Below are 25,475 nucleotides of genomic sequence, written 5' to 3'. Positions count from 1 at the left end.
GATACAGAGTTTGTTTTTTAACTTTTGATCAAGGTTTTTAGAAAGTCACTTTAAAAATTATTTTTGACCATTTTTTGTGTTGGAAACCTTCCTAAAAATGATTACATACCTCCATGCTTTATAAAATAGCAGGCATAAAATATAATTCTTAGTCTCCTCAATACTTAAGGTCACCACCATAAAGATCAATTAACATATCAGGCTGTATGTCATTCTAGGTCTTTCCTTTCTTATTCAGAGGTAGTCACTGAGGCTGCCAGTTCCACCACTTGGCCTTGTTGCTTTTGCTATAAGTTGATTTGAGAATTTCAATTTTTAAAACTACCAAATTTGTACAATATTTAAGATTTAATAATATCTAAATGAAAAACATACCAAAACACAAGAATGCCTCTTTTCAGAGTTTAAAGTAAGAGGAGTTTGTTCTGAGAACTTTGTGACGGTTCTTTTAGCAGTGTCTGAGAACCTTCTTGAATATATCCTGAATGACCTGGAGTGGCTATTCAGGATTTCTGACAGATACAAAAGGTTGAGAATGAGAGATGAACATGGGTAATAAAGCATAAGGTCACCACGAATAAGAAGAGCTCAGAGCATGGCATTAGTAAGACCACTGTCATGCTCAGTAGAAATTTATCATCTTTCTGCATGTTATCTTTCTGTGATAATATTAATATTTAAATTTAAGAATGTGAATTAATAAAAAGAAAGATAATTTTCTTATAGTTAAATTGAGAATGGTATCTTTTCTGGTATTACAGACTTTAAACAAATTCAAATCCAAGTTCTTAATCCACATAATCTTTAATCTTTCAACTTAAAAGTCACCACAAATTTGTCAGATATTTAAAATGCATGTATAGTGAGAAGTGTGACCCATCAAACCACAAAAACCCGAACTATTCCATTGTTTTTCCTGTCCAAAGTCACGATATTTGTGACTCATGAGCATGAAAAAAAAAAAGTTCATTGAGTAGGTTTGGTTTCCAATGTTAATCACAGAAATTTCAGTGACAAAGAAAATCTATACTAATAAAAGGGCAATATGCTAATTAGACAGGGAGACCTTCCAGATGTTCTTTGGGACAAAGCCATGGTGGTGGGGCTGAGGCAGAGGCGGTTAGGGGTGATCAGGCTGGCAGGAAAGGGCAGTTGGGGGCAAGCAGGCCAGCAGGAGGGGGTAGGCGGGGGAGAGCAGGACAGCAGGGGGGGCAGATGGGGAAGAGCAGGCCGGCTGTGGGGGGGGGGGGCAGGTGGGGCGAGCTGGCTGGCTAAGGGGGGCAGTTGGGGGTGAGCAGGCCGGCAGGAGGGTGGGGGGCATTTGAGGGCAAGCAGGCCAGCAGGGGGGCAGTTGGGCTTGATCAGGCTGGCAGGCAGAGTGATTAGGGGTGATCAGGCAGGCAGGCAGGTGAGCAGTTAGGAGCCAGCTGTCCCAGATTATGAGAGGGATGTCTGACTGCCAGTTTTGTCCGACTGCTGGTTTTGTCCAACTGCCGGTTTTGTCCGACCCCAGTGGGATCAGGCCTAAACCAGCAGTTGGACATCCCCCGAGGGGTCCCAGATTAGAGAGGGTGCAGGCTGGGCTGATGGACACCTCCCCCCATGCACAAATTTCATGCACTGGGCCACTAGTATAATATAACTGAGAAGGAATATTACACATCTTAACCTGAGTCTGGTTGCATGAGCTAGAGTGAGTGCCCTGTTAAGTGAGGAAGGCACCCAAACCTCACCTCCTGCTGGAGATGCAGGGTACTGCAGCTGAGGTTACATAGACATGGGTTAGAAATTCAGAACCACCTCCCACAGTGAGAAACACATTTTAAAGACCTTTGCTTAGCCTCTTTGCTCAGTTTCTGAATGTGAAAGAAGTACAAAAATACCTACTGATTACTTATATGTCTGACATTATATCTATGCCTGGCACCTTGCTTTCCCCTTTTCTTTCCTCCTAGTCACATCTATCTAGCTTCTTCTCCTAGTCTGGTGACTACATAGATTGTTCAGATTTTCACTTGAGCCTTGCGTGTCCACAAGTGCTAGACACACCTTCAAAAATAAGCATTTCTTGCCCAGCCAGCGTGGTTCAGTGGTTGAGTGTCGGCCTATGAACCTGGAGGTCACAGCATTCGATTCCCGGTCAAGGCATATGCCCGGGTTGCAGGCTCGATCCCCAGTGTGGCGTTTGTAGAAGGCAACCAATCAATGATTCTCTTTCATCCCTCTCCCTTCCTGTCTGAAATAAATAAACTTAATAAAAATATTTTAAAAAATAAGCATTTCTTTTTGTTCCAATATTAATATGTGAGTGAGAATCCTTTTTGGATCTTTAATCATTCTTAGTAAATTGAGCAATACCATCTTCTAATACATTTTACTTATAATTCTGTCCACGGCCTTTGCTGGGTGGATAAAGAGCAGAACACAGAACTAGGCTCTGGAGAGTTACAAAGGAGAGATAAACACTATTCCTGCCTTCAGGGAGCTTATAAACAAATGGCAGAAATAAGTTGCATGGCAGACATCCATGACTACACCTACATCTGATGGCAAGACTACGTAGATACAGAGCTGAGTCCATGGTAAAAATGGATGTAATGAAGAGAATTAAAGGATGGGTGGGAGCAGGTGGCCTCTAGGCCCAGATGAACCAGCCACTGGCTGAATTTTGTACTACACTGAGATTGCTTCAACAGTCTCAGGATTACTGTGATATCATGCTTTTCAAAACATTTTTTTTTTCAATTACAACCCAAACCTATTATATAAAGGAATGCTCTACATAAAAGGATTTATAATATAGCTATTATATCTGGTGTGACTTACTAAGTACCCAGGGAGTACACTTCAGTCTATTTGGATGCAGTCTTAATAGAAGTTTATAGACCACTCACAGAGAGTTTGGTTTGAGCCTTGGAGAACCATCCTGGGAGCAGCATCCCTAAGGAGGTGATTCCACTTTTCTCCCACAATGCTCTCTACTCTGTGGCCAAACGCATCTTCCAAAAATTCATGTATCTCCATTACTCAAAACTCAAATATGCTAATATATCACTTATAATGTTTTCAACTTGTGTTTCTACCTTTTCTCACAGGTGTCCACTATCCTCCTAACACTCCACCATATTGGGCTGTTTGTTGGCTAGTTATCACACATACTTTATTTTTTTATTTCAATACTAGAAGCCTAGTGCACAAAATTCGTGCATTGGGGGGGGGAGGGGTGTCCCTCAGCCCAGACTGCACCCTTTCCAATCTGGGACCCCTCAAGTGATGTTCCACTGCCCGTTTATAGGGATCAGGCCATGGGGGTATGGCCAGCCTGGGTGACGGGCTGAGGGCTGTTTGCAGGCTGGCCACAGCCCCTTCAGGGTGGGGGTCCCCACTGGGGTGTCTGGCCAGCCTGGGTGAGGGGCTGAGGGCTGTTTGCAGGCTGGCCACAGCCCCTTCAGGGTGGGGGGTCCCGCTGGGGTGCCTGGCCAGCCGGAGTGAGGGGCTGATGGCTGTTTGCAGGCTGGCCACACCCCGCAGTGACCCAAGCTCCCATCCCCTCCTTTTATTCTTTTCTTTCTTTTTTTTTTTCCAGTGCCTCCTTGAGTGGAGGCCAGGGCTAGCTGGAAGCAGTTATCTGGGATTTATTTATCTTCTATAATTGAAACTTTGTAGCCTTGAGCAGAGGCCAAGGGAAGCTTGGCTTCCTTCATCACTGGGGGCAACCCAAGCCTCCTGCTTGCTCCAGCTCTGTGTCTGCTGCCATCTTTGGTTAATTTGCATACTTGCTTCTGATTGGCTGGTGGGTGTAGTGGAGTGATGGTCAATTTGCATGTTTCTCTTTTATTAGTGTAGATAGACATGTATTTGAGAATCTTTGCAATTCCTGGAGTAGGTTTCCTTTCCCATATCCATCCTAATTCATATGCTACCTCTTATCTAACATTTTCTTCAAACTCTGCCCTACTCCAAGTAGTTCTACTCTTGAATTATTCACTGCTTTAATCATACTTCCAACTTATTGTATATCACATTATGTTATAGCTATGTGTCTACCCTGCCATTAGAAGCAAATATCACAGTCCCATTTTCAAAGTTTCAGTGCAAAGAATAGTGGTCAATGCATCAATAGAAATTGAATTGGAGTGACAGTTGTATCAATTGCTATAGCTTTCCAAGAAAAATGCCCAAAAAGGTCTCTAAAATAAAGTATTACCAGTAATTCTGAATATGGGCTTCTTCAAGGGGACTGATTACAAGTAGCCTTTCAAAGTAGATACTTAGAGAATCATCATATTATCCAAATTATGCTCATAAAATTTTCAAATGGTTGCAATCACATTTCATTCCATTGCATGAATATATGATATGGATATATTGGAAAATTAGGAGAGTTATCTTGCAATGATAGTAAAATAGTCAAGTCCCCAAGAGTAAATCAGGCTAAAGTTAAACGGAAAAAGAAGTAGGTCAATGCAGGTAAGAAAAAAAATAATAAGCCACACTTTAAAGAGCCAAGAAAAATTCTATAAGATCTTAGAGATCGTGTTGAAATACAAGTTGCTGTGGCTTGTCAGTGGAAAGTTTCCATCAGGCTATGGATTTAAACTACATTAAGGATTTATTTAGATTATATTTAGGAAAAAAAAACTTCCCAATATCAAAAGCTGTTAAATGGTAGCGATTACAAAGTAAACTCAAGAGTCATGAGAAAAGTATTAATCCATACATTAGAAAATTCTGAATGCAATTACGGCTACAAATGAATAATGGTCCCACCTGACTTATTGTAATAAACAGGGAGGAAATCCTTTTACCACTGAGAGTGAAAACAGAAGTCTAAGGTGTTCCAATAATAAGAAATCCTGCTAATGACCTTGAAACCTTTTGGGTATGAGCAATCTATGTACCCAAGTTCCTGCTCTCTGGGAAAATGAAGACATATTTTCTAATATACCTCTCAAAATATTCTGTTCATCAAATTGTATTAATACTCTTGAAATGTCTACTTCACCAAGTTTTCTTTACATGAAGGGTGTCTAAATTTAAATATTATGATCAAACATTGATTTACTGATTAACACTAAGGGGAAAAAAGACAAGACACTTGCATCACAATTTAAAATGTGCAAGAAAATTAGTTAGGATAAATATTTATTTCCACATAACATTTCTTAGTTGTGAAAAACACAATATCCTAGTCACATTTACACTTTACTTAAACTTTGCAATAAATTACATTCAAGATATTCACTAATTTTGACCAGGAATCTGAAATTAGGAAGAAATATATAACACTACATTTTTATTATATTTTATATAATTTCAAAATAGTAGGATTAACATAAGGATATCATTAAAATTCACACAAGAACAAAATGACTATAAAAATACTCAGAAATACAGAATTTCATTGGATATGATTGCTTATTCAAATAGGTGACCATATGAAGGTTTTAATTCACTACAATCATTTTTAACAGAACAGTTATTCATATATGAAAATACTAATAGGCTGCTTATGGGACTGACTGGCATGTACTGCTAGTCTAAATCATAAAACAATGGGAATGTTTATAACGTAGTATCTGTATTACAAAATATACAAAGGCAACACATTGAAAATGGAAAGTTTCTGTATTTTTTCCTTGGCATTTATAAACACAGACTTTGTTCACTGCATATTCTTCTTATATTTTTTAGGCTTATGTTCCATAAAAGAAATGGCTCCTTAAAAGATTCTGAGGGGAATTTTTCAGAAGGCATCAAAATGTTGAACCTAATGAAGGCTTTGTTATTGGTGTTTTTTTACCCCCTATAAGATTAATCACAAGAGCTTTTTCCCCTCACTTTTCATGTGCACTTATACACAAAATATGCAATGAATAGTTTGGAAAAGCGACAGGGCTCTGAATGATTAACTAATTGGACACTGAAGATCACTGATCATTCTTAGGAAACAAGAGTACTACAAGATTTGGTCTTTGTTAATTTCACATTCATCTAAAACAAAAGAAATACTGTATTCTTAGTAATGCTCAAAAATCCTCAACTTTTCTTCCTCTTATATAAGCTTAGTAAAGATGATTTCATATGAACTGAAATATCTACAGAAGCTTTTCAAACAGAATCTGAAAATTTCATTTAAAAGATTATTTTTCTACAACATGCATTTAATTAAAAAGTGGAAAAGAGCTTTGTAGAAAAACAGAGACCTGTCAGTCTAACATTAGAACATGATTCAGAAGCAGCTTTAAGCAGTACATGACCTTTAGCAGCAGAGAACTGTACAGAAGTGGAATTTCATGTACAATGACTCACCATTGGTATTCCACGAGTTTGTATATAATAGGTTTATTTGGAAAATATTCATTGTCAACGGGACAGAAATTTAACAGCATATTTCCCATAAAGGTTTTTTTTTTGAAAATCTCACAAAACTTACAAAGTTTTTCTAAAGCATTTCGTACAAGCCTAGTATTTGATCTTGTAATCACAACTTGAATTTTAAGCAAATACTACTTGACTCTTTGCATTAGTGTCTGATTCTTTTAAACAAGTTGTGAATAGGTTTCTACATATTTTTTTTTCAAATTTAAGTTTTAGTTACATATAAATTCTTAACTATTAAATGTATCATATTAAATCAAGGAAGTGCATAAATTCAATTGTTAAAAAATGCTTTCCAACTAAATTTTTAATTTGGTTATTTTGAAATAAGTCACTGATACAAAATAAGAAGTAAGACTACCATTCAAAATTCTTCTCATTGAAATTACCAGGTATCCTCAGGTCACTACAGTAGGAAAATACAAACTAGGTAAATATGACTTATCTCTTTAAGAAAGCTATTGCTCTCATAAAACTGACAATGAGAACCCAGTGTTTACAAATGCCTAACACACAGCAAGGAATGCAGAGGTTCTTCATAAGCTATTGCATATGCTCACAAGTGTGTCTCACTGCTCAGAAGTTTAAACGCAAAAAGAAACAAGTGTTGCACTACTTACAGTATGAAGGTGGATTTGGGATGAGAGACAGAATTTACAATACATGATCAAAGCAGTTTTATTAATAATTGTGGCACTCTTCTCATATATTTGTAAAAAATAAATTGAAGATCAAGTCATAGACAAGTCTCCCTGTCAACACCTTTCTGTGAGTCAGCTTTCTTCTCTTCTCGGCTTTCACTGCTACAAGGGGGGAAAGGAGAAATTTATTACTGACATTCAGCATGGCTACTGTGAGATCTGCTTGCTCAGACACAAAACCCATGCGCCCCGAAGTGCCACAAGGGCCCGTAGGCATCGCGCTTTCATGCTGGGAAGCACACATAGATAGATAGCAACAATTAAAATCCTCTGCACTCAGTGAGATAGAAACCAAGAACTGCAAAAACGGGGGAAATTCAAAACACAGAAACCAAAAACCAGACATTTTAAAAACAGTTTCAAAAGCATGCAGGATTAATACCGAGGCTTTCATTTGGGAAAGTGAATCACTGATGATTACTGAAAATGCCAGTTATGCCCCATCTTAAGAGAGCACTGACACTGTGAATGACACAAACGAGATGTCACAGAAGGTATTTCTGGGCTCTGCTGCAAGTGGCCCATCCTCTGTGCATGGACTGGATCCTGAATCTCAGTGAGAACCCTGTCCTGGTCAGTAGGTCTGGAAGGAGGTGGCCACCCCACACACTGCCCTCTGGACATCCGTGCCGTCTCTTAACAGACCCTGTCCATCCCAGGAACAATGTTCCACCTCACTCAGCCCAGAATAAACTCATTCCCAAGTGGCTTCTAGTTTAGCTATTCTGTAGTTAATTTCATTAATGGGCAAGCTGGTAATGTGACTCTCCCATTTTGTCTTCTTTTTCTTCAATATTTTTCTGGTGTACATTTTTCCTGCTCTCACATTGACAGCTTTTATGGAAACTTCCAACAATGTGCTCACATGCTCGAAGCTCACACGGAGAGTATATGCTTCCCGAAGGGCAGGGTGCTCCTCCCCACTACTTCCCTCCATATCTGAGCCGCTCTGTGACCCGCCCTGCTGCTGACATGGAGGGCAACCCGCAGCTGGCCGGCCTCTGAGGCCTGAGCTGGAAAAACCCAGACATTATCACTGTTCATGTTAGCCCTTAATATAAATTTGTAAAATAGTGGCTGGTGGGGAAATCCTTGGTTTTAGTAACTCTTTTCCAAGTAATAAAGTGACTGTTAAAACCCTTTATTCTATGGGGCCTCCTGTGCAGCTTTTACAATGGTCAATAACTTAGATATATTCTCAGAATGTGTTTTTTAAATTGTTTTTCCTCCACTTCAAGCTAGAAACAGCCTTTCTCAGTTGTCACCACCACCCGGCACCATCAGGTAAGAAGTGCCGGAGCTTCTGCCATCGGTGGCACGCTGCCAGTGCTGAGAGCTGGTGTGAGCGAGTGTCTATGGCACTCGGGTTTGTGCCTGCCACACTTCTCAGCGCACGCTACTTGCAGGTCAGAGCAAAGCAACTCTTTTCACTTTTCTTTTCTCCTTCCATGAGAAGGATGACAGTGTGCACATGATGTGTTGAGAGCCTTAACTCTGTATTTTTAACTCCTCCATCTAAATGACTCACTTTCTTCCACTTTAAGTTCCTTTCATATGACAAGTGTCTGCTACCCTACTTTCCAAATTAACTTTTCCTGGGGCTCTACCTGACTCCCAGTCTCTTCGGCCAAACAAAGCCAATGAACAGGGGCAGCTGGGGCAGGGAAGGAAGTCCTGAGCTTGGAACCGAAAATTGCATTCCGTTCCTGGAAGCTGAGAATGAGCTGTATGACCTTGGCCAGTTATTTAACTCCTCTGGAACCTGTTTCCTCATCTGTAAATTGGTTTGACCTGGATGACAAAGTTCTCCTGTAGCTTGAATGCCAGGATTCTGAGGCTGGTATTCCCAACCCCTGTGAACGCCTGTCTTTTGAAAGATAGAAGGACAGATCCTTTCTGCAGGAGATTGCGGGGACAGAGACACACGGGCCTCCACATGTGCACGGTTTCCATGTGCACAGCGCCCTGCTCCATATGCTTTTGATAAATGAGCAAAAGCCTCGTGCACTATTAGTCACCAAGAGTGAAAAAAAGAGACTCGGGATGTCGACTTGGTTCCAGACACGCTTCCTCCTGATGTCCTACTTTGATCATACTGGTTGTTTGGTTACAAAACAACCAATTATAATTCAAGTTTTTTAAACTCTTTAAATCAGTGCTTTTTGTATTAGATTTCAGCACACTATGAAGCAGAAGTTTTATAACCACCTCAAAATATCTATAAAAAATAGAAAATTAAATTTTCTTACTGTATGGCTATTACTCTGTTCCTTGTTACACTGATTTTCTCATTGCCAATCAATTATAAACTTCCATTGTAATAGATTGTATATATTTTTAACTATATTACATATATTTCATATCTATTATATACTATTATAATAAAAATATATTGCATATCTATAACACACATTGCATGTTTAATGATATATATATATTATATTGTATAGTACTCTGAGAAGACCAATGGATAGAAAATGGATGAGACAGTGTCCCTTCCCTTGAGGAGTTAGAATCTAAAATAAAAGAAAGTAAAATTTCAAGAGTGAAAACAACTTGACCCACTACATCCATGCTGCTAAGCAATCTTGGAACTGTTATTTTTCAACTAGAGGCCCACTGCATGAAAATTCATGCACCGGAGGGGGGTCCCTCAGCCTGGCCTACCTCCTCTCACAGTCCAGGACCCTTCAGGGGCAGGAGGCAACCTGGTGATCAGGGGATGGCAACGCCCCATCACACCTCTGCTGCTGCCACTGCCAGCAGTGCAATCCTCAGCCGGCCCTGGTTACCTGAGCCTCAGGCAGCCCTGGGTGGCTGGGAAGCTGCCATCCAAGGCTTGCCTGCACCTCAGACCGGCCCTGGGGTGCTGAGGAGACTGGGGACTCTGGAGGAATGCGTGCGGAGTGGCTGAGCTTGCCTGGGGGCGGGCCCGGCCTTGCCGTGCGCCTGCCACCCCAGCGGGGCTGAGGGAACTGGGCATCACCGTCTTGTGGCTATGGGCGCTGCCGTCTTTGAGGGTGTGGCAGTCAATTAGCATATTCCCTCCTTACTGGCTGTGGGTGCCACCACCTTTGAGGGCGGGACAGCAATTAGCATATTCCCTTCTTATTGGCTGTGGGTGCCACCATCTTTGCAACAGCATGAGGGTCAACTAGCATATTCCCTCTTTATTAGATAGGATGACACCAAAATAGTTATGAACAACATTTATCAAACAGTCATGACAGAATCTAGGAACTCAGAGCAAGAAAGAGAATCCAGAATAGAAGAAGGTGGTGGGAGTGGGGACATGACACATGGGAGCAGGGAGGGTGGTCCCAGAGCCTAGCCTCTGCCACCAGGGCAAACCAAGTGCTGCTTTTCCCAGTGCTGCCAGGTACCTTCGCAAGGAACATCCAGCTTGGGTGTCGGTTTATAAAGCATGGCAGCTGCCCACCTATTCTATGCGATGAAACCTGTTTCCACCAATCCACTCAATAAGCTGAAGGGAGCTTGTCCCATGTGAATAGCACCACTGAACTAGGTCAAGTTAGACATCCCACAGGGGTGGTAGAATTCCAGTTAGTTCTTAGGAACTTCTTCCAGAGGACTTTTGAGTTAAACTGAATAAAATATTCTTGTCAATGAAAAGTGAATGAAATAATGGAGAAAATATAACTGCTATCCCAAATTCCACTAACAAAAGGTATCTAGGCTCCTCTGTTGTGCAAGGATGGATAACCAGGGATGGGAGATGCAGGAGCCAGTTTAGATCTCAAGAGATACAGACCCTGGTAACCTGGTCTTTTGTAAAAATATATATATATTGATTGATTTAAGAGAGGAAGGGAGAGGGGGAGATAGAAACATTAGTGATGAGAGAGAATCATTGATCAGCTGCCTCTTGCACTACACACCCCCCAGTGGGGATCAAGCCTGCAACCCGAGTATATGCTCTTGACCAGAATCAAACCGGGGACCCTTCAGTCTGCAGGCCAATGCTCTATCCACTGAGCCAAATTGGCTAGGGCTGGTAATCTGGTCTTTAGGCCTTTTTTTGCCAATGGATAATCTAGCAGGCACAAATTTTTTACAGTTCCTGGTCCTCATATGTAAATGCTCCAACAGATACAAAGAGAAAGCAGTGGATTTGGGAGGATATTGCTATTATTAGTATTGGTGGTTTTAGGATTTCTGGAAGCCACACTCTTTCTGTCAGTTTCCATTGTTATGAAGATGAAAGAGGGCCCTGGCCAGGTAGCTCAGTTGGTTGGAGTGTTGTTCTGTAGACCAAAAGGTTGCGGGTTTCATTCCCAGTTGGGGCACATACCTAGGTTCCAGGTTTGATCCGTGGTAGGGGCACATACAGGAGGCAACTAATCTGTTTCTTCTTACATCGATGTTTCTCTCTCTTTCCCTTTCTCTCTCTCTAAAATTGAGTGAGGAGTAAACACACACACACACACACACACACACACACACACACACTCACACACAAAACACTTTTGCTTGAACCAAAGAAAAACAGAGACAGAGTTTGCACTAATCGATTCATATATTACAGGAAGAAAAGCCATCTATAAGGTCAAGTGTCTCAAATTCTCCACATATTCCCATATCTGGCATTTATTTTGAACCCATAAACTTTGAGTTCAATTTTTTTTATAAATCAGAGAAATGCCATATTTTTAATATTAAAGAGTCCACAGGCACATATTTCCAAAGGTTTGAGAAATTACCCCTCTCATAACTCTGATTTTCTTCCAAGACTTCTAGCAAAACTGTGTTACTATGAGAATGACTCTATCAGACCATAGCAGGGATCTTTGGGAAAGGACGATTAAGCACGTTTTAGAATAAAATATGACCTCTACTTGAGCCAAGCAAAGAAATACATGAAGATTTTAAAGTCCAGTTAAAAGACAGAAAGCATCAACCAGATGCTTTGAGAGAGTCTATTGAGTAATTTATATTAACCTCCTTTGGAGTAAGTGTTGGGTAGTTGACAGAGGAGAGGGGGCGGAGTCTGGAGGGAAAGAGAGAGTGAGAGACAGAGAGACAGAGAGACAGAGAATTCCCAGCTTTCTGGGGGTGAACTCTTACGCATTTGTTTTTCTTATTTATGCTGTTGAGAACAGAGATGACACTGAAGCAGCATGCCATTTTGGGGTGACAAAAACCAGCAACAAGAGGTACTCCCTAAGTCTAATGTAGCCTCTTTTTCTAGCCCATGTTTCCAAATATTTCTCATGAAGCCAAATAAAGCTTGCAGGTTTGGAAGCATGGTGGTGCATAAATGGAAGCGCCCAGCTTTGCAATCTCTTAATGCAAAGGATACATTTTCTTTTTTCCAATATAGAAATTTAATATCATTACTAAATACAGTTCTATGATATTTGTTGATTTATATATGATGCATTTGTATAAATCATGTGGGGGAGAAGTTTACTCAAGTTTCAAACCCTTTAAAGAGCTGAGTCGTCATAGGAATACCATAAACAGTCTGATACTGGATCTAAGCCCACGACTCTGCATGCCTTTTGCCTCCCCAAAACGCACAGAGAACATAGGCTGACCAGGTTTCTAGAAGACACCATTTAACATAAGGAAATACAATTAAGGAGTAAGTTTGAGGGAGAGGGTCTTACCTTTGGGGAATCAGCTTCTAGAGTGATTAGGTAGGGGAGCTTATGACAAAACGTAATATAAAAATTAAGTAGAAATAGTTAATTTAAGGTCATGAAAATAAAGGAACTTAATAATTAAACATGGTCCCAAATCCCTCAATCACTCTTTAATAAGATATATTAGCATCACAGAGATTTTTCTTTAGGTCAGCATCTAAGCAGGCTGATGGTTTGAATATTTTATTTATAAATTCTGGAAAATTTAGTTGGAAATCCTATGATGACTCTTGATATTTAAGGACACACTCTTCCCCCAGCATGCATTTAAAACTATCATCTGCAACTACAAGAGTTGTTTGTTATGCTTTTATATAGAGAAGAATGGATAGAACTTTCTGGAGCTGAAAGTTTGGGGGTAAGGAGGTTAGAGAACATTTTCAAGGGGTTGAGTAGGAGACTAGAAATATACAAAATCACCATTTTACATTTCATATGAGTTTTAAAGAGGACATGGGGGAGTGCAAAATGTGGTCAGACATCGACAGGGTTCCTGGGAAGTGGGTGATAAGGGAATATAATAAAATCTTACTGCAAAAGACTAGGCCAAAATGAGTGTCCAAAGATGTCGTGCACTGGGACCCATTTATAGCACCATTACTCCCCACTGTCATAGTTTTAGAGTGAACTTTTCATTTGAAAGGGAGATAAAAACAATACCAACTAATATGATAATTATAATTTCTACCCACTTTTCAAAATAATTTTCTGAAATACTTTAGATTTAAATTTGATGAAATGTTCTTATATTTTTGCTAATGGATTCATGTCAATAGCTGAGATCAGTATAAATCCACATTATATTAGAATTCAAACCTTTTAGAAGGAAAGCTTGACTCCTTTTCTTTTGAGTTATCGGCAGTAATCAGAAGGTTTCTCCACAAGGCAGTCTTGGACATTTCATCAGAAATATTGATCACAGATGGATCATCTCTAGATAGTTTACCCAAAATGAAATAATAAACAATAAATAAGCAATTGAAGATATTTAGTGATAGAAACAACTGTAAGACAACCGTGTGCCTTTATATAGATATAGTACTTTTGACAATTAAAAATTAAGAAGTATTGAATAGTTTTATCAATTATTAAAACATTTATGAAAAATAAAAATCTAGACAATATTTTCTAGTTACATAGCAACTTTGGCTACAGTTTTCCAAATTCATTTCAAATTATAGAGATCAAGTGCTGCATGTTCACTGCTTAGCATCTTTCCCTAACATTTGTAGCACAGCAGACCCACTTCACTCTCTGCTTAGACTCTACAGTGGCTCTCACTCACTCAGAGCAAAAGGCAAGTAGGTGGACTATAACACTCTGTTCCCACCCTCACCTTCCTACTTCATCTCCTGCTCTTATTCCCCTACTTCTTCCTCTCCAGCCATAATGCAATGGCTTCCTGACTGTTCTGAATCACCCTAAGGCTTGTTGCTGCCTAACTACCTTGTACCTGCTCTTCTTTCTGCCTGCAATGTTCCTTCACAAACCTTTCCCTCCTTTGTTCAAATGCCACCTACTCAGACAGGCCTTTGCTGACGACTCTATTTAAAATTTCTATTTCTATCTCCTTAAAGCACTCCCATTCCTCTTTTTTCACTTTTTATTTTTATTGTACTTTTCATTATCTGAAATAGTATACTATTATATTTGTTGGTGTGTTTATTTTCTGTCTCCTCCTCCCTCTAGTTTACTTGAATATAAGCTTTATGGAGGATTCTTGAACATTGCCCCACTGCTGTTCCCCGACAGAGCCTGGCACTTCATACTTACTCAACAAATATCCTATATAATGAAAGACTAATATGCTAAGTGTCTGGTCATCTGTTCAACCAATCAAAGCATAATATGCTAATGATATGCTAAGGTCGCTCAACCGCTTGCTATGACGTGCACTGACCACCAGGGAGCAGATGCTTTGACTGGTAGGTTAGCTTGCTGCTGGGGTCTGGCCGAACAGGACTGAGCAAGATGGCCAGACTTGCCCTGGAGTCCTCCCATGGCCCCTCCCTGGCTGGCCATCCCTCCCTGGCCTGATCGGGCATCAGTGGGGTCCCTTGGCCTGGCCTGCAACCTCTCCCAATCCAGGACCCCTCAGGGGATGTCAGAGAGCCGGTTTCAACCCGTTCCCGCAGGCCAGGCTGAGGGACCCCACTGGTGCACTGGGCCTCTAGTCTGTTAAATAAATGAAGGCACCCTGTGTATTTGGCTGGGGTCTTTCCCAGTGGCTGGGGGAGCTTGTAATATCAGCACTTATACCAAGCTTTATGCTTTTTTTGTTTGCATTTTTAAATGGCACCAATTACAGGTGACATTCATAATGTTCCAAAACATTCCCAGGGCTAGAAACACAACCAAAATGCAGCAGAGACAAATCATAGGCCAAGTCAAGGAAAGTTTCATTGATTGAGAAAATAGCACTCTTCTCACTACACATAAAAAAGATTCTCTGCTGTGAAAAAAGAAAAAAGAAAGAGAGAGAGAGAGAGAGAGAGAGAGAGAGAGAGAGAGAGAGGAGGAGAGAGAGAGAAGAAAGGAAGGAAGGAAGGAAGGAAGGAAGGAAGGAAGGAAGGAAGGAAGGAAGGAAGGAAGGAAGGAAGGAAGAAAAAGGAAATCCTAGCCGGACCTCACATGGCTTTCATTGGTAGTTTTCACAAGAGGGCAACAAATCCAAATTTTAAGAGAAACACTAAGGGTCTAGAGCAACACCTTGGGTCTCATAGGCCCCTTTCCTTGCCTAATCTAGACATGTATTCATTAATTCCTCTAATTCACCTAGCCTTTGGGAACTCAAAGCATAAAATCAAGTGATTCCCAAAAAAGTGTTATGTGGAATACAAGATTTTTAAGATATGTGACAGTCTTGTGAGCAAATAAGTTTGGAAAATTCTGGATTAAACCATTGAACTTTGTTTAATGCAATACTATTTAGATTTCTGAATATGCCAATGTGCTTTGTGAATTTACAAACTGGAATACAGTACGGGACATTTTCCAAACTTATTTAACTACATAATCCTTTTGAAAGTGGTATCATATGAAACTAGGTTTCTATAGACTACACTTGAGAATATGCTGATTCAACTAAATAATCAACAGGACTTTAAAACTTAAATATTGTGTTTAAAAAGATAAAGTACTTTCTATACTTTTGCCTGTGCTTAAGTGGTACATAATTATATATGATTTAAATCTAGGAAATATGATTTTACAGTAAGACCCTGAAGATCTAGAGACTATTTTTTTAACACTCTGACAAATTTCCTCCTCAGAGAAAAGTCTCTTCTGCTTTTTTACTAGCATTGCCTTATATGATTCTTAAGTACTTTGAGACCATATATAGTATTTTTTAGCCAGATACTTTCAAAATTTTTATTGTAATTTATAGGAGTTTGCTTTCTTTTGCTATATCTTTGTGCATAAAGACAATTAGTATATTTTAGAGAATTACATAAATATGTCCTAAAATGACTGGTAAAATTTCCCTTAACTTAGGAAATAGATTACCTCTTTGGAAGTGCCTTTTAGGGATAATTTCACAGAGTTTAAACATTTAGCTGTGATCAATTTAGTGAATACCTAGCTCATTTATCCCAGAATTGAATCTTGAGCTGTCTTCAGATGCTACTTTCAGAGGATACTAAAGAGAGCTTTCATATCCATTATAAAATATGAGAAGAAAAGACTTCAAACAGTAGCTCCATGCCCACGCCCCTCCCTCCCCCCTTCATTTTAAGCTACTTGGCCACAGTCACATAGCTATTAGTGACAAAATTTACTACTGGGACAGAGTAATCTAATTCCTAGTTTCAGTTCTTTCTACTTTAATACAACTTCAGTGAACCTCTATAGGAATCCATGTAGTACAGAAATTTTAATAGAACATATAACAAAATGTGCCATTTCTCAAATTGTCTGTTTTCACCTTTCTATCTTACCTGTAATGCCCTTCCAATGGGAGTTGTACTGTACCCTCATCTTCCATAGCTAGCATACTTTGTTCTTCCTGGAAAGATAAATGTAAAATACATAAAGTGAACCTGATGAGTCTCCCTTTTACATTGAAGAAGAAACACAGATTAATGTTTCACTATCTCATTAACCCCAGGACCTTCCACTCTGTTTGCACTCATCAATGCTAGCACAGGTCCTTTCAATGAAGAAAGCATTCACTACTAAGAACACAAGTAATTAATGAGAGTCTCATATCACAAAGTAATTTAAATGCTAACAACAGTCTCTTTCATGTTAATTTCCAAGCAGATTTAAAAAAAATAAATAAATCTGCCCTAACTGGTTTGCTCCGTGGTTAGAGTGTTGACCCAAGGACTGAAGGATCATGGGTTCAATTCTGGTCAAGGGCACGTAAGGCAGTTGCAGGCTCAGGGAGTGTGCAGGAGGCAACCTATCAATGTATCTCTCTCACAATGATGTTTCTCTCCCCATCTCTTCCCTTCCCTCCTACACTCACTAAAAATCAATGGGGGGAAAAAAATTCTCCATTGAGGATTAATAAACAAAACAAAATCAATCTAAATGTTACAAGGACAAAAGTATGCGTAATATAATCATTTTCATTGTTGTAAAGTTGAAATTATATTCCCAAAATACTCTATAAGAAGGGAATGAAAGATGTATTTAGAGCACTGGTTCTCAAACTTCAGTTTACATTAGAATAATTTAAAGGCCTTGTTAAAAATACACATTGCTGGGCCCCACCTTCAGACTCAATAGGTCTGAAGTAGGGCCCAAAAATTTACATCTCTAATGAGTTTCCAGGGAACACTGATTATGCTGTTCTGAGGACCACACTTTGAGAACCATTATTGGAGAGACTGGAGAGACTTGGAAAAAGATAGTAAAAGATATCTTCTTGTATGGACCAAAACAGATGTGTTTTCCACTTAGGGATGCATCTTAGGCTTTTGCTTTATGCTTCAGGTTTCTTCTTATAATGACAATATCCCACCCTTCCCAAAGGGAAGAACTGCTTTATATATTTATTTCTTCAGATATAACATTTTAAAACTATATATTTGGGATAAAGATAATCTTGTTACCATACTGAAATGCCCTGATTTAGTTTTCAATAATGTTATCATCAACTTCTTTCCATACAGCAAAAAAGAAATTTAGTTATCTGTAGATTATAGCTCCAGTTTAATGCATTTGTTTTCAAAGGGTCAATTAGTAATGCTCAAGTTCAGAGAGCTATTTGGGGCCATTAAACAATCTTAGAATTATTGTCTTAAAGTCCAAAAATTTTAAGTTGTATAAAGAGCTAGGCAGCTCCCTGACCAAATGGGAACTGAAAAGAGAAAATAGGAATAACCTGGAGGCTCATTGCCTTCCCTCTTTCAGTAGCTTAGCAGTAGCTTGGCTGATTTAGATCGGCTTCCAGAGAGACAAGAACTTTGGCTGATGTCATTATTCTTGGCATGCAGGGCTGTTCTTAGCAACCTCTGTATGCTGACCTTGGCCCTCATCTTGCATGTTGCCTAGTCTGAAGACCACTAGCCGTATTTCTTGTTACTTTAAAGACTTAAAGAACAGTGTTTGCTAGAGTCTCTTCAACTAACCCATGAAAATATAATATAATATAATATAATATAATATAATATAATATAATATAATATAGGCATGTCTCATTTTAACTCTTGTGGTACTTGCTTCCACATCCAACCTGTTGACCAAGGCAGGCTCCTCTGCTGGGACCTTGGCCATGTTGCATACAGAATATCTATACCCAGGCTTATGCTGTGGAACAGTGGAGAGGCCAGGGGAGTGAATGATTTCTGCTGTCTCTCTGCTTATCAGTGCCCTGCCCCCCAAACCCTATGTTACATTTATACTCTGTGGTGCCAATAGTACGTGTCTGTTACCCCTTTGCATTGCAGAAATCAACTCTATTCCCTTTTTCTGTTGTTCTTCAAGAATAAATTTTCTTTAAGAGCCATCATATGTTCTTTATTACTTGTGTATTATGCTTAGTCCCCTTGGCAATTGGCAGTGCTATTAGAATTAACTTATGGTAAATAGATACCATATTTTCCAGCATATAAGATGACTTGTTAACCCAGGAAAATCTTCTATACGCCCAGTCGTCTTATATGCCGGAAAATACGGTAGTACCATTTGTTTTAAATTACACATTTAAGCATCTGAGCAGAGCAAATCTGTAGTCTAGATTGAGGTATGTCTTGTAAATAGGTTAGTCACTATACATGGAACATAATATACATGACATGTTAATTTATGTGCACATCCTTGAGGCCACGAACAGAGCATATATATCCTTTCAGATAGATGTGGTTATTTTTTTTTTTCTAGAGAAAAGGTTACCTAAATGAACATGGATGAACATAAAGAGGAAACATTCAGTGATCCCAAATGCTATTTAAGTAAAACCAAGATACAAGCAAAATGCAATTATTTCCTTGATTATCCACTGAAAGGTAAGCTTGGTACATAGTGTCTTTCCTGACCAACTCAGAATAAAATCTCAAAAAGCCAGGTAGAAAGGTTTAATAAAGGAGTAAAGTCCAAAAAAGCTAAGAGAAGAACAGTGCCATCAATGTTTAAGTGACCTGGCAGCAGAAAACCAAGACTCAAGATTCAATCTAACAGAAAAAAAAAAAAAAATTGGACCAAAGCTTTGGGAACAATTTTGTTTTTCCCTCAGATGATTTTCCACTTTTCTCTCAAATTGCTTTCAATAATTATTTTGCACTCTGTGGCTTGTTAGCATGTGTGGGCTTTATACTAGTCATAATTCTATCCAAACAAAAGCTCATCACCTCTAAAGATAGCATTCCCAAGCCATGCTTATCTGAAGAGAACGTGGCAGAGCAGCCGCTGCCTTTCGTGCCAGAAGGAGGCTGGGTGGGCCTCAGTGCTCTGGATGGAGGGCCGGCTGCATCCCAGGCAGCACTGAGGAAGCCAAAAATTGAGACTTTCTGGGGAGGAGCAGTCAAATCAGGCACTAGCCGTCACGACAATCGCAACCTAGTTTATCTCAATCATACAGTAACAGAAAGTGAGAGCATAAAGCTGAGTATCCATCTCTTTTTAAGTCAGAAGTACCTTAAAATGAGTTCTATTCAGCACTTCATTCGCACAGGGTCCATCAAAAATATGCTGAATCCTACCTACAACATGGTGAAGATCTTAAAACGATAATGATCATAGTCTACCCAAGAACATTTGAAGGGTTTTGCCAATTTGACTAGAGGAATATTCATACTATGATTCGAATACCGTATTTTAATTAAGGTAGTCCAAAGCCTTCTTCAGATACCAGATAAGTGAAGGACAGTTAATTCTATATCCAGTGAAAGGCAGGAAAATTGAGGCTCAAAAAAATCTATTCAAAAGCACCCAAACATTTACTGAGCATGTATTATGAGATAGGCATAATCTAGCAGCTATTCATAAATCCATTTAACAAATATATATATTAAGCATCATCTACATGACAGGTAGTCTCCTAGGTACTAGGGATACAACAATGAAAAGGAAGATATAAACCCTACTCTCAAGAGGATGAGAAGCGTCACCTTAAAAACTATAGGAACAGAGAAAGTGGTATCTGAGCCCATCTTATTTGATCAGTTTGGTAGTAGAAAGGAACAATCTCTAGGTAGTAAAAAGGAAGAAACTCTAGGTAGGCCAAGGATAAAAGTTGTCTATAAATAAGTTGTATTTGCATGACAATAAACAACTAGTCTGGCTGGAGCCAAAGGTCTGTGCTGAGTATTAGTGAAAAATAAAATTGGAGTTAAATTATGGGGTGTTTTGATAAATAGGATGCTATATGTAAAATTGTATTATGAATCTGAATTATATTTTGTGATAGCATAAAAAATACCATGTTACCTAACAAATGCTCTACCTTAGTGAAATAGGTAGCATCTGTTACTATATCCATATCTCAGGTAAAGTCTGTATTTATATAGGAGCCCTCAATTAGCCCAAAGTGCAAACAACAGCAAAGAGCCAATGTTCACAAAAATTCTTAGAGTATTACTAGTAGATAGAGAAATAATCAGCAATTTTAGAATTCATAGATTTTTAAGAAATAGAGGGGACTTCAAGTTTAACCCCTTTATTTTATCAAGAGAAGACCAAGGAAAGCCAAAGAATTATTAATTCCTAAATTAGTAATAGAATAGATAATGCTGCAAAAATTACAAACATATTATATACTAGAGGCCTGGTGTACAAAATTTGTGCACGGTGGTGGGGGGGGGTGTCCCTCAGCCCATCCTGCACCCTCTCCAATCTGGGACCCCTTGAGGGATGTCTGAGATAAACGGGTGGTCGGACATCCCTCTCACAATCCAGGACTGCTGGCTCCCAACTGCTCGCCTGCCTCTGTCTGATTGCCCCTAACCACTCCCCTGCCAGCCTGATCGACGCCTAACTGCTTCCTGGCCGGCCCAATTGCCCCTAACTGCCCTCCCTGCTGGCCTGATCACCCACAACTGCCCTCCCCTGCAGACCTGGTCTCCCCCAACTGCCCTCCTCTGCTGGCCCAGTCATCCCTAACTGCCCTCCCTGCTGTCCTGATCGCCCACAACTGCCCTCCTCTACAGGCCTGGTCCCCCCCAACTGCCCTCCTCTGCTGGCCTGGTCACCCCTAACTGCCCTCCCTGCTGTCCTAATGGCCCACAACTGCCCTCCCCTGCAGGCCTGGTCCCCCCCAACTGTCCTACCCTTCAGGCCTGGTCTCCCCCAACTTCCCTCCCCTGCAGGCCTGGGTTCCCACCATCTGCTCTCCCCTGCAGGCCTGGCCCCCTCCAACTGCCCTCCCCTGCTGATCTGGTCTCCCCCACCTGCCCTCCCCTGCAGGCCTGGTCCACCCCAACTGTCCTACCCTTCAGGCCTGGTCTCCCCCAACTTCCCTCCCCTGCAGGCCTGGGTCCCCACCATCTGCTCTCCCCTGCAGGCCTGGCCCCCTCCAAATGCCCTCCCCTGCTGACCTGGTCTCCCCCAACTGCCCTCCCCTGCAGGCCTGGTCCCTCCCAAATGCCCTCCCCTGCAGGCCTGGGTCCCCTCCCAACTGCCCTCCCTTGCTGGCCTGGTCTCACCCAACTGCCCTCCTCTGCTGGCCTGGTCACCCCTAACTGCCCACAACTGCCCTCCCCTTCAGGCCATCTTGTGGTGGCCATCTTGTGTCCACATGGGAGCAGCCATCTTTGACCACATGGGGGCGGCCATATTGTGTCTTGGAGTGACAGTCAATTTGCATATTACTCTTTTATTAGATAGGATAATATATTATATACACACATATATACAATATGCTTAATGCCATAAAATATTATATCTCTAAGAGGTATTTTTTAATACTCCCAATAGATAGAAGAGTCAACACATACACTCCCCACTTTAATGATGAAAGCCAAAAAGAAATAAAGGGGGAGAGGAGTAGTCCACACAGAATTCATATGAATAGATGGATGCAACATATGTTTTTCATCAGAATGTTTGATTGTCTCTAAATGACTTATCTAAATTATTATAAAATACAAAAGTTCTGATAGAGTAACCTTGGATTTAGAAGAGTATATTCTGGAGATACAGACTGTGATTTTAGGAAGTCTTATCTCAAATTTTAGTATGCATCAGAAATACCTGGAGGTCTTTTTAACACAGAGTGCTGGCCCCATCCCCAGAGTTTTGAATAGATCTGAGTAGCATCCAATAATTTGTCTTTCTAACAAGTTGCAGGTGTCGGCTGATACAGCAGAGATCCTAGGACTACACTTTGAAAACCCACTGCTTGAGGAAAAATATGCTGGCCTCAGTCTAAGGTTCAATTAGAAATAACATTTGTCTGTGTAATAATTAAGACATGCTTCCCAAATCCACAACCAATTCTGATCTTTCTTAGCAGTAAGACATACTCTGTGCTAGGTTTAATTGCACTTGTTTTTAGATTGCTTTTGTATCTTCTTGGCCTTGTTCATGATCATGCTTCGTATAGATCACAAGTCTCACTAGCCCCCCTTTTGCCTTTTTCTATAGCATACATGTTAGAGTGGACCTCCTATAAACCTAGAGGTGTTACTACCATGATCACTTCCCAGAGTTCAATTTCCAGGATTTATTGAACACTAACTGCCTTCTCCCCCCACCCAGGAGCAAACATGCTGCTAGAGCTTTCTGCTTTTGACAGCAGCCCTTTTGTCAAATGGGGTACAATGTCCTAGAGAATATTTAAGTAGCAAGGAAGGCTTGTTGGTACTCTGAGCACATTTGGACATCCAGAATTTGATTCTGCTGTCTTCCCTTTACACAGAGCAATGTGCAAAATGTCAGGGTTCCAATATTCATTTCTATCCTGATTATAATCCTTTCTTTCTAAAAACTGAAGCATATGCATATGCATATGCATGAAGTACATGAAAATTTGGAACAGAAGCTCTGCGACCTTGGACTGGCCTGTTGTAGCTATTTATTCTGCTTAACTCATTATTGAATTTTAAGGTCAGACTAATGTTTTCTCAATTCCCTAAGACCAGAAGTGGGTTACTGATAGGAAAACCCTGGTGTATAAAGGTATAAGCTTGCAACTACCATCAAAAGGACAAAAGGTGAGAATACTCTACTAGTAAATTTGAGTCTCTGGGAGTTCAGACATTTCTGCTATTTATCACCTTCCAGATCAAATCAAAGTTACTCAATTAATTTGAGTAATTGCAGAAATGCAACCTTTCTAGACATCTTGTCCATTTACCACCTCAATGCACAATCTCCTAGGTAAGTGGGCCTTGGAGGACCGGCCACAGGAAGGAGTCACATCCTTCAGGAGAGTCCCCAGCCTCACAAGAGTGAAATTCCATGATCCAGGTGACCAAGTAGAAAAGTATTATGTCTTAAATCTTCTTATTTCCAAGTTAGAAAGTGAACATCTTTAAATTTCTTTTTCTTCCTCCAGTTGTCAGATGGAGAATTTTTTTTTTGCACTGGTCATACCTATATTTTAATGTTTGAAAATTGATTATTTTTTCATTGTATTATTGGTGCTCTTGTTTCTTTCCATGTACTGAAGATCTCATGAAAGTATTATCATATTAATCTATCTGAAATTTTAAGTGTCGGTAAACCTGCCTGATTTAATGTATTGCAACTTTTTCTCATATGCATATCTGAAGGATACTACTGTAAATTTGCCTTGATAAATCTCTAGTGTATTTTGTATCCTTTTGGAAAACATGAGTTCTATGAAATATAGCAATTTTTAATTACTTCTAAAATCATTATCATCATAATCAGAAAATAGTAAACACACATTGGAGTGCAGTGGGTCTATGATGGAAAAAAGTTAGAAGTTCATTAAATAGTGTCTGTGCCTATCTGAGATTAATAAATTCCAAAATGGACACCTGGCACACACACATGCATATAAGCCCCATACATATGTGGCCATGAGAGTGGCTCTGTGCAATGGAAATGGCAGATTCTAATACATTTATGATTATGATCATATTTGTTCTCTCCTACTTGACAGACATATAAGGGAGAAATTAAAAAATTTAATGATAAAAAATTAAATATAATATGTTATATAGAAATATCAGTTTTCATTTTATGAAGTTCTAGAAGGGCAAAAAATGTCCCATAGTATGGGTATGGCCTAGGGAGAATGCTGTGGAAGGGATGACTAGAGGGTTGGGACTGTTGCCATCTTTTTCCTTCAGAAGTAGTAAAGATAATTGGCATAAAATCAAAGCAAAATAAAAAAGGTAAAATTACACTAGCTACTGCTTCAGTATACTTAATAATATTCTCATTATCAGAAAGATTGAGTGAAAGCTCATAGGTTTTGAATTCAAAATTATCTTCTTTGGAATTTAAAGCTTCTTAGAAATTGCTTTAAACCTGAATAATTTTAATTAGACCAAGTATGGATAATTTAAGCCTTCAGAATTTCTTTATTCTGATGCCCATCTTATTTACATTTGATTTATACCAAATTTATGTCATACTTTTTGAAATAGTATCTGATGATGAGAGCAAACCTTTACCTAAAGCCCAAAAATTAAATAGAGACTATCAAAATATCTTAAAGTATTATTTTAAAAAATATCTCATACTTAAATAAGAATATATCAAACAGAAAAGTGAAGTAATGATACATTTATAATATGAATTTTAAATAATATGATAGTTTAATTTTATATTATTATTACTAGAAGTATGAGTTTCAGTATGCTTTCTACAATATTTGAGAAAACTGAAATATTCATACAGTGTTAAAATACATCATCGTGATCAGTTCCTAAATGTGGTAATCCACTGTCAGTGATGGGACACCATGGAATAGTGAAGAAATATCAGAGTCACATATTATGTAGCTCTATTTGTAGAAACATCTGTGCAGAAATCTCATTAGCTTTGTGACCTATCAAGCCTCACCTAATGACTGAATAACATCTAAGACACTGAGAGGTTTTCAAACAGATTTCCCAAAGGCAAGAGGAATATATCCATGGTCTGAGAAAATATACTGTAGGTAAGAAAATGAATACACTTACTAACCACCTTGTAGAAGAAGGAAAAGTGGAAAGAATGTACAATTGTCATCAAATATTTTATTTCATCTTCATTTCTATTCACATGGAAATTTTGCTCCTATCTTTTATAATTTATGGGTTCAATCATTCTGGTAAATTATGTAAGGGTCACTTTTTTCACTTATACTCCCAGACTTAAATCTGAA

At 39.4% G+C, this 25,475-nt stretch overlaps 1 protein-coding gene across 2 annotated transcripts in view; it reads right to left on the bottom strand.

Moving 5' to 3' along the window:
* Positions 1–7,079: 7,079 nt before the first annotated feature.
* The window catches only part of SLC4A10 (solute carrier family 4 member 10), a 186,366-nt gene continuing 167,970 nt past the window's right edge, over positions 7,080–25,475 (bottom strand). For both annotated transcript variants that reach the window (XM_028141093.2, XM_028141099.2), the window contains 3 exons: positions 16,687–16,754; positions 13,565–13,681; positions 7,080–7,184 (listed from right to left, as the gene is read on the bottom strand). In XM_028141093.2, the coding sequence (XP_027996894.1) occupies positions 7,118–7,184; positions 13,565–13,681; positions 16,687–16,754 (252 nt within the window). In that variant the 3' untranslated portion in view covers positions 7,080–7,117. The remainder of the gene's footprint in view (positions 7,185–13,564; positions 13,682–16,686; positions 16,755–25,475) is intronic.

This window comes from Eptesicus fuscus, chromosome 11, assembly GCF_027574615.1.
Source record: "Eptesicus fuscus isolate TK198812 chromosome 11, DD_ASM_mEF_20220401, whole genome shotgun sequence".
Lineage (NCBI taxonomy): Eukaryota > Metazoa > Chordata > Mammalia > Chiroptera > Vespertilionidae > Eptesicus > Eptesicus fuscus.
This window is presented reverse-complemented; position numbering and strand designations above follow the sequence as displayed.